This window comes from Dipodomys ordii, unplaced genomic scaffold (assembly GCF_000151885.1).
Source record: "Dipodomys ordii isolate 6190 unplaced genomic scaffold, Dord_2.0 Scaffold43, whole genome shotgun sequence".
In the NCBI taxonomy this organism is placed as follows: Eukaryota; Metazoa; Chordata; class Mammalia; order Rodentia; family Heteromyidae; genus Dipodomys; species Dipodomys ordii.
Genome location: NW_012267259.1, coordinates 2,351,212 through 2,364,743, shown reverse-complemented (window position 1 = coordinate 2,364,743; position 13,532 = coordinate 2,351,212). Strand labels below are relative to the sequence as shown.

Below are 13,532 nucleotides of genomic sequence, written 5' to 3'. Positions count from 1 at the left end.
TACCACTTGAGCCACAGCGCCACTTCTGGCTTTTTTCTTTTTGCTTATGTGGTGCTGAGGAATCGCACCCAGGGCCTCATGCATGCGAGGCAAACACTCTACCACTGAGCCACCTCCCCAGCCTACTTCCAGCTTTTTTAGTAGTTTATTGATATGAGTCTCGTGGACTTTCCTGTCTGGGCTGACTTTGAACCACGACCCTCATATTTCAGCCACCTGAGTAGTTAGGATTTCAGGCATGAGACATTAGCACTCAGCAAGTCTACATTTTTATTAAATTTTTATTACATTAATTATAGGACTGCCACCCAAACATTCTAGAACTATTAAAATCCAACTTCTCAATGATGGTTAATGATGGAAAAATGCTAATGAGTGAACTGTATACAGTCAATTACTATACTGTAATAACAATCAGAAATGCCTGGCTTATGACTGAAATTAAATAAAATCTGAAAAAACACCCTACATATTTGACTGGCAGAACTACAAATGAGTTTTATCTTCTGACAATATTCTAATAATATACATTATTTGTAATAAAAAGTTAACAAGAAATACAACATAACATAAAACCTAGATGCTGGTTGCCATGGAATTTTATGGGATGTCCCCCCTGAGAAGCTCAGATTAGGACTTTCACTGGTATAAGAAACAAAGACAGTAATTTTAAGTGGGGGAGGTGAGGGAGAAATCATGGAATTTTCATTTTAAATAAAATGCATGAAACTGAATTCCACTCCTCCAAACAAATTTTAAAAAATAAACAAAATGTAGATGTTAGCCATGTCCCTGGAACTATGAGAATGCAATATGGATTTCACCAGGTGCAATGGCTCAGGCCTGCAATCCTAGCTACATTAGTTGGGAATCAGTGATCAGACTATCACAGTGGAAAACTGGCTCAGACAACAAGAAGTTTGTGAGACTCCATTGCAAATCAATGGCTGGGTGTGGTAGTACACATCTGTTATTCTAGCTGTGGGAGAAGCACAATGTTTGGATACAGTGGCTCATGCCTGTCACCCCCAGCTACAAGGGGGAAAGGATCATAGCACAGGTTATCCCAGGAGATAACCAAGTACTACGCAAAAAGGAGCTGGCTCAGTTGGTAGAGCACTGCCTCGCAAGCAGGCAGACATTCAATATTCAGTACCACAAAACAAAAAGGGGACTGTTCCATAATTGGTTCCCCATCCATTGCTATCAGTCAAAACAAAGGCAAAGCCAGGTTCTGGTAGCTCACATCTGTAATCTTAACTACTCAGGAGGCTGAGATCTGAGGAATGCTATTCCGAGCCAACCCAGATAGGAAAATCTGTGAGACTCTTATCTCCAATATACTACTCAGAAAATGCCAGAAGTGGTGCTGTGGCACTAGCCTTAGGAACAAAGAAGCTCAGGGACAATGCCCAGGCCCTGAGTTCAAGCCCCAGGACCAGAAAAAAAGAAAAAGAAAGGCAAGCTCCATCTGAGAAGATGCCATATTCATTTCTGTATTCTTCTCAGACTTTCTAATTCTCACACTCAATTGTCTTAAAACTACAGAACAATTGAGATGTGTCTGGAGAAATATGTATCACTAACTTCAACAACAAATTACCTATTTCTAGATCTCTTGAAAGTAGGTTTTACAACAAAACAACAACAAAGATATTTGAACTATAAAAAAAGTTATTTGCAAAGGTTTCAATAATAAAATGCAATCCTTTTTGGGTTCTGGTAACCTGGGAAGAAAAATTGTAAGTTTAGTAATTTACATAATATCTGCTTTACACCTTATCTCTAATCTAGCCTGAGATTTAATGAGAAAACACAGTGCATGTAGGAAATAGGAACTCTGTACAAAGAACTTTCATAAGATCTATTTCTCCCACTATCCTTAATTTGAAAAGGAAATTAAAATTTTGGGAAAAAAACTAAAAACATGATTTTAAGCACTCAGCACCAAGTTTCCTGCCTTTTCACAGGAGAATGTAAAAACCATTTTAGACAAGATTAGTATCTGAACGCAGAATACAAAGAAGCCATTATGATTTAAACAGCCACATACTGATTATTAAAAATTCAAACATTGTCATTTATCTTCAGTACTTACGCAGGAACACCATTGAACTCATCCATAGTTATAAATAACATTTCTTTAATACTTCGCTGTTCTTTAGGAGGCTTCTTTGTGGGTGCAGATTCCTCAACTTTGATTGGTTCTGCTGGGTCAAGATTTGATTCACTAGCCCTACAGAACAGAGATGGAGATACATATGGTCAATTGTTAGAATTAAGAAACATACTAGAAATCTTTCTGATAATCCATCTTAAATTCATGAGTCATCCTGTTATAATAATTTTATAGCCCTAATACCGAGGTGTACACACACAAACACATACACAAACTACTAGTATACTGACAGAGCTAATGCCTCTCTCTGGGGTATTTGTTTTCATCGGTCTAAAATCCAGATAGTGAAAATAGTTATCAGTATACTTACAAGCTCTGTGTTACTTTCACTTGAGGCAGATGAGCAGGAATGTTTTCTTGGAGATGTTCTACATCTTTATAATCTTCTTCAAGAGAGTCACAGAGCTCCTAGAATTAAAAAGGGGGAAAAAAATCTCATGAACAAGCTTTTTTCTGTCTGGTGTAAGACATTCCAAAGACAGGAGGGACTGGGAACAACAATCACAGTGGAGTGCTGAGAATAGAGTGAAGTGGAAAAGCGCTAAACACATCAAAAAGAAAGAGCTGCAGGGTGCCAGTAGATCACACCTGTAATCTTACCTACTCAAGAGGTTGAGATCTGAGGATCATGGTTCAAAGCCAGCTGGAGCAGAAAAATCCCAAGAGACTCTCTTCTGTAATTAACCAGCAAATAGCCAGAAGAGGAAGTTTGAATCAAGGCAGAGCATCAGCCTTGAATGGAAAAAGCTAAGAGTCCTCTGGCCCCAAAGTCAAGCTCCAGTAATGGCACCAAAAAACAAAAAAGAAAAGAGAAGAGACAAAAGAAGAGGAAAGAAGAGGAATGAAGAGAAAGAAGGAAGGAAGGAGGGAGGGAGGGAAGGATGGAAAGGAGGGAGGAAGGGAGGAAGGGAAGAAAGACAGAAAGACAGAAAGGAAGGAAGGAAGGCAAGCAGGCAGAAGAGAGAAAGAGAAAGAGAGAGAAAGAAAGAGAAAGAAAGAAAAAAAGAAAAAGAAAGAGAAAGAGAGAAGGGAGAGGGAGGGAGAGAAAGAGAATGAAACAGGGAGAGAGAAAGAAAGAGAAAAAAGAAAGAGGGGAGGGGTGGAGAGGGGATCTAGGGAAGAAAGGGAGAGAGAGGACAGGAGGAAGGACAGGGCTCAATGGTAAAGTGCTTGCTTTGTACCCATGAAGGCCTGTGTTCGATCCCCAGCACCCACAAAGAAAAAAGCTTTGGGCTTCTAGAGCTGGTTTGAGAGGGTGATCCATTCCTCTCTAGGGATTTTTTTTAAAAAAATTTCTGAGAGCAATCACTCTAATCACATTATATCTGAGAGGCAGGGTTGAGTTTTAAGTCTTGCTCAAATAATGTTCACCTTGGGAAGCAACTAAGAAACAGATGAAAGATGGATGTTTCTCATTCTGGTAAACTGCTTCTGTTGACTGAGCATACATTCCCAGTGCTACCTGTGTACAAGGTACCAGGGAGATAATGCCCATTCAGGTGATGAACATGGGGTGCTGCTTAGAATGGCTTCAACACCAGTGTGATTAAAATTTCTACTTGATCATAACTGGCTTTGTTCTCAGTGGTGTTAGGTGATTTGGTTTTTTTTTCTTTTTTAAATGTTTTTATTTAGTACATGTATTGTATTTATTTAATAAATTAGAATGAGGCAATAAAAATCATGCAGATTTTAACAAGGAATATATTCTGTACGTTCGGATTCTTTCATCTGGCTCCAAAGCATAATGGAAACAAATTCTAAATCACCTTTAGTTCTCAGCTGAACAGTCTCTAAGCTTACACCTGCCCTGGTTGTTCTTGGACAGGTTGGAATTGAAATACCAATACTAGTTTCTGTTTCAAATTTATGATGTTTCTTCTAAAGTACTAAATGAGAGCTGGGCATGGTGGCTCACAACTACTTGGGGGAGTGAGATCATTGTTCAGTATCAGATCAGACAGTTAGCAAGATTTCACCTCAAACATCAAAGTGTAGTGGTAGGCTTGTAATCGTAGCCAGGCAGAAAGCCATAGGTAGGAGGATTACTGTTTAAGGCCAGCTATGGGAAAAATGCAAGACCTTGTCTGAAAAATAACTAAAACAAAAAAAGGTTTAGGGACATAGGTAAAGTGATAGAGTGTCCACCTATCATCACACAAAAAAAAAAAAAAACAAAACAAAACACTAAATGACCTTCAGTTTCATGCTGACTATTAGTAGGATAGGCATAATCAATTCCATTCCTATAGCTGCAAAATCCTTACAGATTTTAAGGTTTACAAGGCTGAATGTGACTATGGAGGCTACCTTGTTCATTTCCACAACAGCATGAGATAATTAATGGTACAAACTAAGTATGTTCTCGTTAAAAAGTACATAAGCACTTTTATGAGCTGAAGTCAACCAGAAGTCGAATTCAGAACAAAAAGTGGATATGAGACTCAAGTTTTCTTTACTGAAAAAATCTCTGTTCAACATTTTCTAAAAGAGAAAGAAATGAAGAAATAAAAGACAGCTAGCAATCCAGCATTATTTTTAAGTAAATTTCCTGAGCCCCCAGTGGATGAAGGAGCTTCTCAAGTGACAAGTGGTTTCAACAGAACCTGAAGACTCTATATATCCCCCCAAGCCAAGCCATCACCCTCCCCAAGCATGCTTGATTTATAACAAACCTAACAAGCATCATTAGAAACCCTCCTCTTTAGTGAAGTTCACTTTCACTGGCTATCAGCATGAAGAAAGAAACAGCAGCAGAGTTGATTCTTCACCATGGACATAAACACTCACTACCACAATAAGTTAAGATACTAAAAACATTACAAACTGAAAGAATCCTTACAAATTACCTGGTGATCAGGAAGTTTGTGTTTATTGCTCTGTTTTTATTTTGTTTCTTCATTTGAAAAGCATTACCTTGAGTGACGTGTTGGTTTGTTCGAGATACTGAATTTCCAATTCAAATTTATTGAGAAGTTCATTAACTACAACAATCTCATCTCCTATTTTACTTAATAAGGTGTTTGAGGCAGGTTCCTGGCCTGTTATAAACAAAAATAAAGTGGAAAACAAGTATGTATATCAAAATAAGAACATAAAAGTACCCATGTGAACTCATAAGACAAAAGGCCATCTTTAGGAATAGCTGAGCTGAAGAAAGGACTGTCCTTTCAGCCCTAGAACCTGTTTCCATGGGTAATCTCTAAGTAGTATGGAAGAGAAGGATGAAAAGTAAGTACCAAGTATTCCCTAAGACTTTTGTTTCTGGAAAATTCCTCTACTATAATGGAACATCTGACAGACTAAATAAACACCTGTATATATGCCTGGCTGAGCATTCCTGAGAAAAAGGTAAATCTTAAGGGATTACAATATAAGAGGGACCACAGACAAGGTAGCACTAGTGAACAGATGCTGAAGCATCCTAGTCCAGTGGGTAAAGAGGGATGCTGGGAAGGAAGCTGTCAGCCTTAGCAACTGGATAGCCTTGACTTCAATGGGGATAGATCTAAAGCTCTGAGGCTTCAAAACATGCACATTGCATTTGGGGGTCATATTTATACCATCATATTTAATATTTACACTATTCTTATGTACACTAGCAACACTACTCAAAACTCCTAATCAGACCAGCAGGGTATTTTATGCCTATAATCTCATTGATTTAGGAGATAGATTGAGAAGAGCAAAGTTTGAGGCTAGCGCTATCTCAATTGATACTTTTGAAATTAGTCCTCTGGTAAAGTGGTAGCAGCCAAAGGGGCTGACAAATACCAGATTCTATTAAACTGGCTAAGGGAATAAAAACAAAGTGTTCTCCCCATGTATAAAATGACAATTGTCCAGGATATAGTGGTCATGGGTCTGACCACTCCAGTTAGGTTTCAGATATTCATGGGGTCATTTTAATGTAGGGTGTGTGTGTGTGTGTGTGTGTGTGTGTGTGTGTTGCATGCATGCACCAATCTTGGGGCTTGGACTCTAGACCTGGAGAGATACTGTCCCTGAGCTCAAAGATTTTAATGTAGGGGTGTGTGTGTGTGTGTGTGTGTGTGTGTTGCATGCATGCACCAGTCTTGGGGCTTGGACTCTAGACCTGGAGAGATACTGTCCCTGAGCTCAAAGATTTTAATGTAGGGGTGGTGTGTGTGTGTGTGTGTGTGTGTGTTGCATGCATGCACCAGTCTTGGGGCTTGGACTCTAGACCTGGAGAGATACTGTCCCTGAGCTCAAAGATAGCACTCTACCACTTGAGCCACAGCTCCACTTCTGGCTTTCTGGTAGTTAACTGGAGAGGGGAGTCTCAAGGACATTCTTGCCCTGGGCTGGCTTTGAAACATGATCCTTAGATCTCAGCCTTAGGAGTAGCTAGGGTTATTCCAAGCCACTGGTGTCCGGCTGAATGTAGTTTTATATATTCTCAAATGATTTGTTTATTCAACAGTAAACATGGGGGGCTGGGAAGGTGGTTCAGTGGTAGAGTGCTTGCCTTGCATGCATGAAGCCCTGGGTTCGATTCCTCAGCACCACATAAGCAAAAAGAAAAAAAAAGCTAGAAGTGGTGCTGTGGCTCAAGTGGTAGAGCGCTAGCCTTGAGCTGAAGAGCTGAGGGACAGCGCCCAAGCCCAGAGTTCAGGCCCCAAGACCGGACCCAAAAAGAAAAAAAGTAAACATGGTCTCAGAACGATCATCTAAATAATTATTAAAATCTAAAATTCTGTCTAAGTTGTTGCTTTTTCAATGAAAGTAGCCTAGAAGTAGAAAAGGTACCATACTAGGGATCAAGACTCACAAACTGCTGTTCTGCCTGAGTACCCATGAGCTGGGAACTCTGTTAAGCCATTTGACTTGGTTTCCTCAGGTATGAAATAAGGGGACTTGTTAAACTGAGCCCACAGTGTCTTTGGCTTGTATTTTCTATGGAGTAAGTGAGCTGTAAACCATAAAATAAATGAAGGGTCTTTATTAATGAAGTAAGGAGGTCAAGTCTGGACCATGCCATATTGGCCACATGGTGGATGGTAGGGTCTGACATCTTGTCTTTATGCTGGGGGAAGGACACCTCCCCCCCCTCTCCCCTCACACACCCTCACACCCCCCATACCCCCCCTCACCTGCCTCCCAGGTAATGGGTGTGCCAGGACCCCTGAAGGCAGGGGCAGGCACTTGGCTGATAGGTTACTGAATCTGTCAGTCTAGTGCCTGGGACTGGGAATTTCCTGAGGATCTGCCCCCAGCGCTGACCTATTTAGGCCCATACCAGCCTAGCCGCTGGAGGCCATGCCACCTGAGTTTGTGTCTCTGTGTCCTGTCTCCTGGCTCATCTCCAGTCATCATGGAGTCTCAATTCAGCTCTCCATTGGAACTGAATTGGCTTGTTGGTATTGTTTTTGTTATTTCTTTCCTCTTTAGCATGTTTCCTAGCTGTGTTATGTGTATTTGTGTGCTGTAGGCCTTTGTTAACTGTATAATAAAGACTCCAATATTCTATATTTTAAAATGTGACTTCTGGGATGATTTACCTTACAACATAAGAAGGCCTGAGAATAACAAATCCTTGGGGAGCATGTGTAATTCAAAAAGGCATAGCCAACATAATTTGATGTTGAGTGGTGAGGAGATGCTTTTAAACCATCAAATTCATGATCCAAACTACAGCAAAAGGCCAACTCTTCCAAGCAGAAAATCAACTTTTCCTGGACTGGAAGGGAAACACATCCTTCCTAAAACACTCTAGGCTTGGCATGGATCAGCTGTTCCTTTGAACTTTTCATTTTGACCTCTACCACTTCAGGGTTTTCCCTCTTGCATTTCAGAATATCCATTTAGTTCTGTAGATGTCATGGATGTCATAAAGCCTTCATATCTCAAGACTGCTCTATATGCTTCAGAAAAATCTAAGTGAATAATGCTGACAAAATATCAGCTCATCATCCAGTGTATCCTCTGTAGTATTCAAGTGGAATGCTTTTAAAAAAGCATTCAAAATTTAAAATTATCTTTCTAATATACTACTCGAAGTGGAACAATAATTAAAGGGCATTTTCTATACAGAAAGTCAATAATCTTATCTTACCAAGATTTCTTAGTGACAGAGTTCTTTTAATATTGCTGATCTTTTCATTAACATGAAAGCACAATTGTTCCAGATCTGAGGCCATCGTTTAGGTGTCTGAACAACAACAACAACAAAATGTAAACACATTTGTAAAAAAGGAAGGAAAAAAGGGAGGGTAGACTAAACAGACGGGAGAAAGGGCGAGTCACATAATTTTCTCATTTTCAAAATCCAAGAAAAGTAAAATACGGAGTAAATTACAGTTCTTTCAATTGTACAAAATTCGGTTTCTAACCACAGTACTGACACGTCTTAGAGCCTTCTGCAGCCCACGGATCTCAAAACCAGGGCACAGGGGATCATCCTAGCCCTTTTCCTTGAAGATCCGGTTAGAAAAAGCACTATGCAAAATACATGAGTACATTAAAGAAAAACGCCTAAGAAAGCACTTCCCATGGGGTAGGGCTTCAGTTTGTGGCAGGCAGAAATGCTAAAAGAGGGAAAAGCTCACTTCCTAGTCCCGGGGCGGGTGAAGGATGCCGGGCCCAGCCCGCGCCGCGATCCTGCGGCCCCCACCTGCCAAACGATGCTTCTGGCTGCTTCTGAGGTCCGGATCCTCAACTTCGTGCCGACCAGGAACAAAGGACTCATTGGAAGCTGGAGGCCAAGCTGCAGAGACTCCAGAAACCCAGGATCAGAGGAAGCAGCGCCCGGGGAAATTCAAACTGCGCGCCAGGCCCAGCATCGCGCAGGCGCACAACAGGGCTCCTGGAACACGGACTGGGCGGGGAACTCCTGGCTCTTCCTGGGTCGCAGTGGGGCGGAGCCTAAACGGAGAGGGGCCTAAACGGGGCGAGGCCTAACGGGGTGGGACCCAGCCCCATAGTAGGGGCAAATCAATAAAAACTTCCTCTCTTACCCCAAAGGAGCTGGGTTGAACTCAAGTCAGTCACTACAAACTGGGGCAAGAGCTCAGATAAAATTTTATGTCAACCTGAGATAAAATGACAAACTGACAGTGATTCTCAAAATCTTCTGCAGGGGCACAATGGCTAGGAATCAAGGAATGAAATCAGAGCTAACCGAGTAAGACCCAAGCTTTAGTATATTTTTAAAATATTACCAAAAGATTCCCAAAAGTAGCCAGGAGAGTGAGCTGAAGAAACAGTGGTGGAGCTTTTTTTGTTACTGTTTTTGGGGGTGGGGGGCTTACACTCTCAGTAGGAGAAAATAAAAGTTTAAAGAAATGAAAGTTTATTTTTTCCTAGTTAAAAGAAAGAAAGACAAAGACAAAAGTAAAATGGTACCTGCACAGCCAAGTACCAAACTCCCTCCATCTTTAGGTTCCACATGTGTAGCATCATGCATTCTAACCTTCAGTCCCTGGCACCATATCTTCTTCCCAGACAGGATGATAGGCAGCACAGCCAGCATCTGTAAAGCATTTTCTTCGAGGACACGCCCAATGGCTTCTACCCACTTTTCACAGATCGCTCATATCTGTACAGGAAACAACAAAAAAAAAAGTTTTAATCTGGAGAGTTGCATTTCATTCCAAAGAGACTAAATGTTTTTTAGTAAGCATGAATGAAAGCACAGGCTGGTAAAGAAGTTTAAAAATGGACTGGGAATGAATCTTTGATAGAGTGCTTGCCTAGCATGCATGAAGCCCTGGGTTCAATTCCTCAGTACCACATAAACAGAAAAAGCTGGAAGTGGCACTGTGGCTCAAGTGGTAGAGTGGTAGGCTTGAGCAAAAGAAGCTCAGGGACAGCGCCCAGACCCTGAGTTCAAGCATCAGGACTGACAAAAAAAAAAAAGATTTAAAAATGACACCCTCAAATATGCCATTCTGACATATTAATTTGAATTAATAGCCCTTCTCTTCTCATGCGGAAAGCAAGAGATGTAATTCCCATGTGAAAGATTAGCTCATTATAATGCTACCAATGAAACTTAACTCCATTTTACACGTAAACTGCATTTGTATACCGGCATGGAGGAGGTCTACAAAAGGAAAGAGGCCTTTAGGGAGTGAAACCAGCTGACCCTTGGGTATGAAGTTCAAGTTTGTGATACTGGGGAAAAAAAGTTATAGAACACATGGAAGTGGAGACCAAGACAATGTATTAGCAATGCTAAGTAAAGAACAAAACTAGTACACAACCCAGACATAACTATGGACATATCTGTTATCACCTGTTATCACAGGTGCAGTGAGTATTCTAACATCACTAGGATTTGTGGTGAAAAAGTAGGCTGGGGTTTTGGCTCAAATTCAACTTTGGGTAAGTACTCCACTTTGTTTGGATACCTGGTATATTTAGTCATTCTTGCTGTTACACTGTTTTATTAGTTGGGCCTACAGATGTCAAGGTGGGTCTGTGTATTAAGATGTTTCAGCATCTCCCTTTTTCTTAAGGGTACATTGTATGTTCTGCCAAATACTCCCTTCAAGACAGTTATTGATCCATCCCGTGAGAAATATTTTCTCTTGAAAGAAGATTTTTGTGTCCAGAACTCTCATTTTCCCCAAGAGTTTTTTCCCAGGATAAGTATTTTTCTTTAATATATCATAGTTATACTATTTATTTGTTCAACTAGTCAGATCAGAGGGAAAGAGATGCTATGTCTTTCTTTTAAAAAATTCCTTTTCATTAAGTATTGCACCTTATTGTTTGATTTGGGACAGCATAAAAGCTGAAAGCAAAGAAAATATTGTTTTGTGTGTATGTGTGTCAGTCCTGGGACTTAAACTCAGGACCTGGGTACTTTCTCAGCTTTTTTTACTTAAGGCTAGCACTATACCACTTTAGTCACAGCTCTACTTCAAGTTCTTTGGTGATTAATGGTTAATTAGAGATAGTAAGAAAACATCTCATGGGCTTTTCTGCCAGGCTGGCTTCAAAACCAAGCTCCTCGGATCTTAACCTCTTAGTAGCTAAGATTACAGATATGAGCCACTAGTTCCTCAGCTGCTACATGCTTTTAATCAAACTATTCCCTGATACAGTGTTTATTATTGAATTTCTGGCTCTTTTTTTTTTAACCAGGCCTTACTTTCCCTGATCTACCCAGCCTTAAACCTAAGCATACTTATCTTCACTGAGCCAGCAATTTCTCTTGTTCTTTTCTGAGAAACCATAGTACCCAGAAACTTTGAAGATGTGACTCTGGGCCATAGCACGCCCTGAGTCAACTGGCCTAGCTAATCAGGGTTACACACCCTACATCACCATCTGCTAACCCACCCACTTTCCTACTACCCCCACTTTTGAAGCTGGCTCATTATTCCAGGAGGCCAACATTACCCTGGGTCTCTGCCCCCTCCTCTCTTAGAAAATGAACAAACCTATGCTCCTTGACTGATCTATTGTGAATTATTTTACACCCTGACCATTGGTAGAATTAACTCTTGAACCCAACACTCACTACACCAAGTAGGAAGAAACATTTGCAAGAGAAAAAGAAATATTTTTACCATCAGAGATGAGAAATCAAGTCTAAGGAAAAAATGTACAACTAAACTTTATTAAACTCTCCTCTGTCTTTCTAGTCATTTATCGGTGATTAACTGGGTAGCCAACGTCCTTCATCTTGCCACATATCCATAATTTGCTACTCTTCATCTAATTTAGTATACAAGCATTTGATGCTGACTGCTTCTTCATTTTCCTGTAAAAATACACGTGAAAAAATGATTGGAATACATTGTAAACGTGTGGAAATGACACAATGCAATCTTTCCACTTGACAAGTGTAAGCTAAGAAAAATATTTTTTTCTTGCTAATTGTTTCTATCAATCCCTGTCAAAAAACACAGAAGAAAAGTTACCTATATTATATAGGCAAATTGGCCATTTGTTTTATTGGTTTAAAAAATAATCTCTTGTTGGGGAAAATGGTGGAATTGGAAACACCAAAATCTGTCTCCCTATTTAAATAACAATTTCAGAAACTGTGCTGCAACTATTTTGAAACTCTGGGAAGGGGCTTCGATAGTAATTCTTGTAGTAGCTGTGATATATTTCGTGCTCCCAGCCTTAGAAAAGGCAGCTGTAGATGGCTTCCTGGTGATTTAGGAACACAACTAGCAGGAGTCAGGGTGAGCAACAGGTCATGTGGAATTCCCAATATCTAAATCTGGGCTCTAATCACTTATTGTTGCTGTAAAGTGATTTAAAACTACTTCTTGGAGAAGAATGATGGGAGCCTGGCATTGGTCAAAATGTATTGTACTCATAACTCGACGTATGGAATTGGAACCTTTTTGTACAACTACTTAATAGTAAAATAAAGTAAAACTACATCCCCCTCCCCAATATTGATGACTGAGCCTAGAGCCTTGCCCTTGAGTCATGTCCTAGTCTTTGTTTTCCAGACAGAATCTTAGGATAAATTTGTCTGGGCTAGCTTCAAACAGTGATCCTCCTACCTTTGCTTTTCTGAATAGCTGTGACCAAGAATGTACATCATCTTATCTGCCATATTTTTAAAATAAGCTCTCACCAATTTTTGCTTAGGCTGGCCTTCAACTGTTATTCTCCTGTCTCTGCCTCCAGAGTAATTGGGATTACAGGTATACAGCGACATGCCCAGCTCTAAAACAACTATCTTATAAATACTTGAGTTGAAAAATACAGATAAAATCCCCTCTTGCTCCAAACACAATAGAAATACCTATAAAGAGACAGGGAACCTAAAAAGACACCAAAGAGGAATTCTTGCATTTAAAAACATAAATAACTAAAATTAAAAATTCATTAGAGTCCAAGTGCCTCTAGTGACTCACATCTGTAATCCTAGCTACTGAAGAGGCTGGGATCTGAGGATTTCTGCCAGCCTTGGCAGAAATCTCTGACTCTTCTCCAATTAAGAACAAAGCTAGAAGTGGAGCTGCGGTTTAAGTGGTAGAGCACTACCTTGAGGAAAAAACTTCAGGTATTCCTGAACTTATGTCACCTAGACAAGCCCCAGGACCTGGACACACACACTTCACTGGAGGTATTTAAAAGCAGATTTGATCAGGATAAAGAAAGAATCAGTGACCATGAAGACAGGATGGTTGGAATTAAGGTGTTTGGGGAAAAAAAGAACTTTTAAAAAATGGGAAAGCTGGGCACCAGTGGCTCACACCTGTAATTCTAGCTACTCAGGAGGCTGAGATCTGAGCATTGCGGTTCAAAGCCAGCCCAGGCAGGAACGTCTGTGATACTCTTATCTCCAATAAACCACCAGAAAACTAGAAGTGGTGCTGTGGCTCAAGTGGTAGAGTGGTAGCCTTGAGCTGAAGAG

At 40.4% G+C, this 13,532-nt stretch overlaps 1 protein-coding gene across 2 annotated transcripts in view; it reads right to left on the bottom strand.

The window, feature by feature from the left end:
• Ska1 (spindle and kinetochore associated complex subunit 1) overlaps positions 1-13,532 on the bottom strand; it is a 30,845-nt gene that overhangs the window by 5,111 nt on the left and 12,202 nt on the right. Inside the window, exons 2-6 of one of the 2 annotated variants that reach the window (XM_013018874.1) lie at positions 9,612-9,737; positions 8,814-8,906; positions 5,096-5,220; positions 2,490-2,587; positions 2,099-2,236 (exon numbers count right to left, since the gene is read on the bottom strand). In XM_013018874.1, the coding sequence (XP_012874328.1) occupies positions 2,099-2,236; positions 2,490-2,587; positions 5,096-5,220; positions 8,814-8,906; positions 9,612-9,630 (473 nt within the window). In that variant the 5' untranslated portion in view covers positions 9,631-9,737. Of the gene's footprint in view, positions 1-2,098; positions 2,237-2,489; positions 2,588-5,095; positions 5,221-8,255; positions 8,352-8,813; positions 9,014-9,611; positions 9,738-13,532 lie in introns of those variants that run through there. The other variant, XM_013018875.1, reaches the window with a different exon arrangement.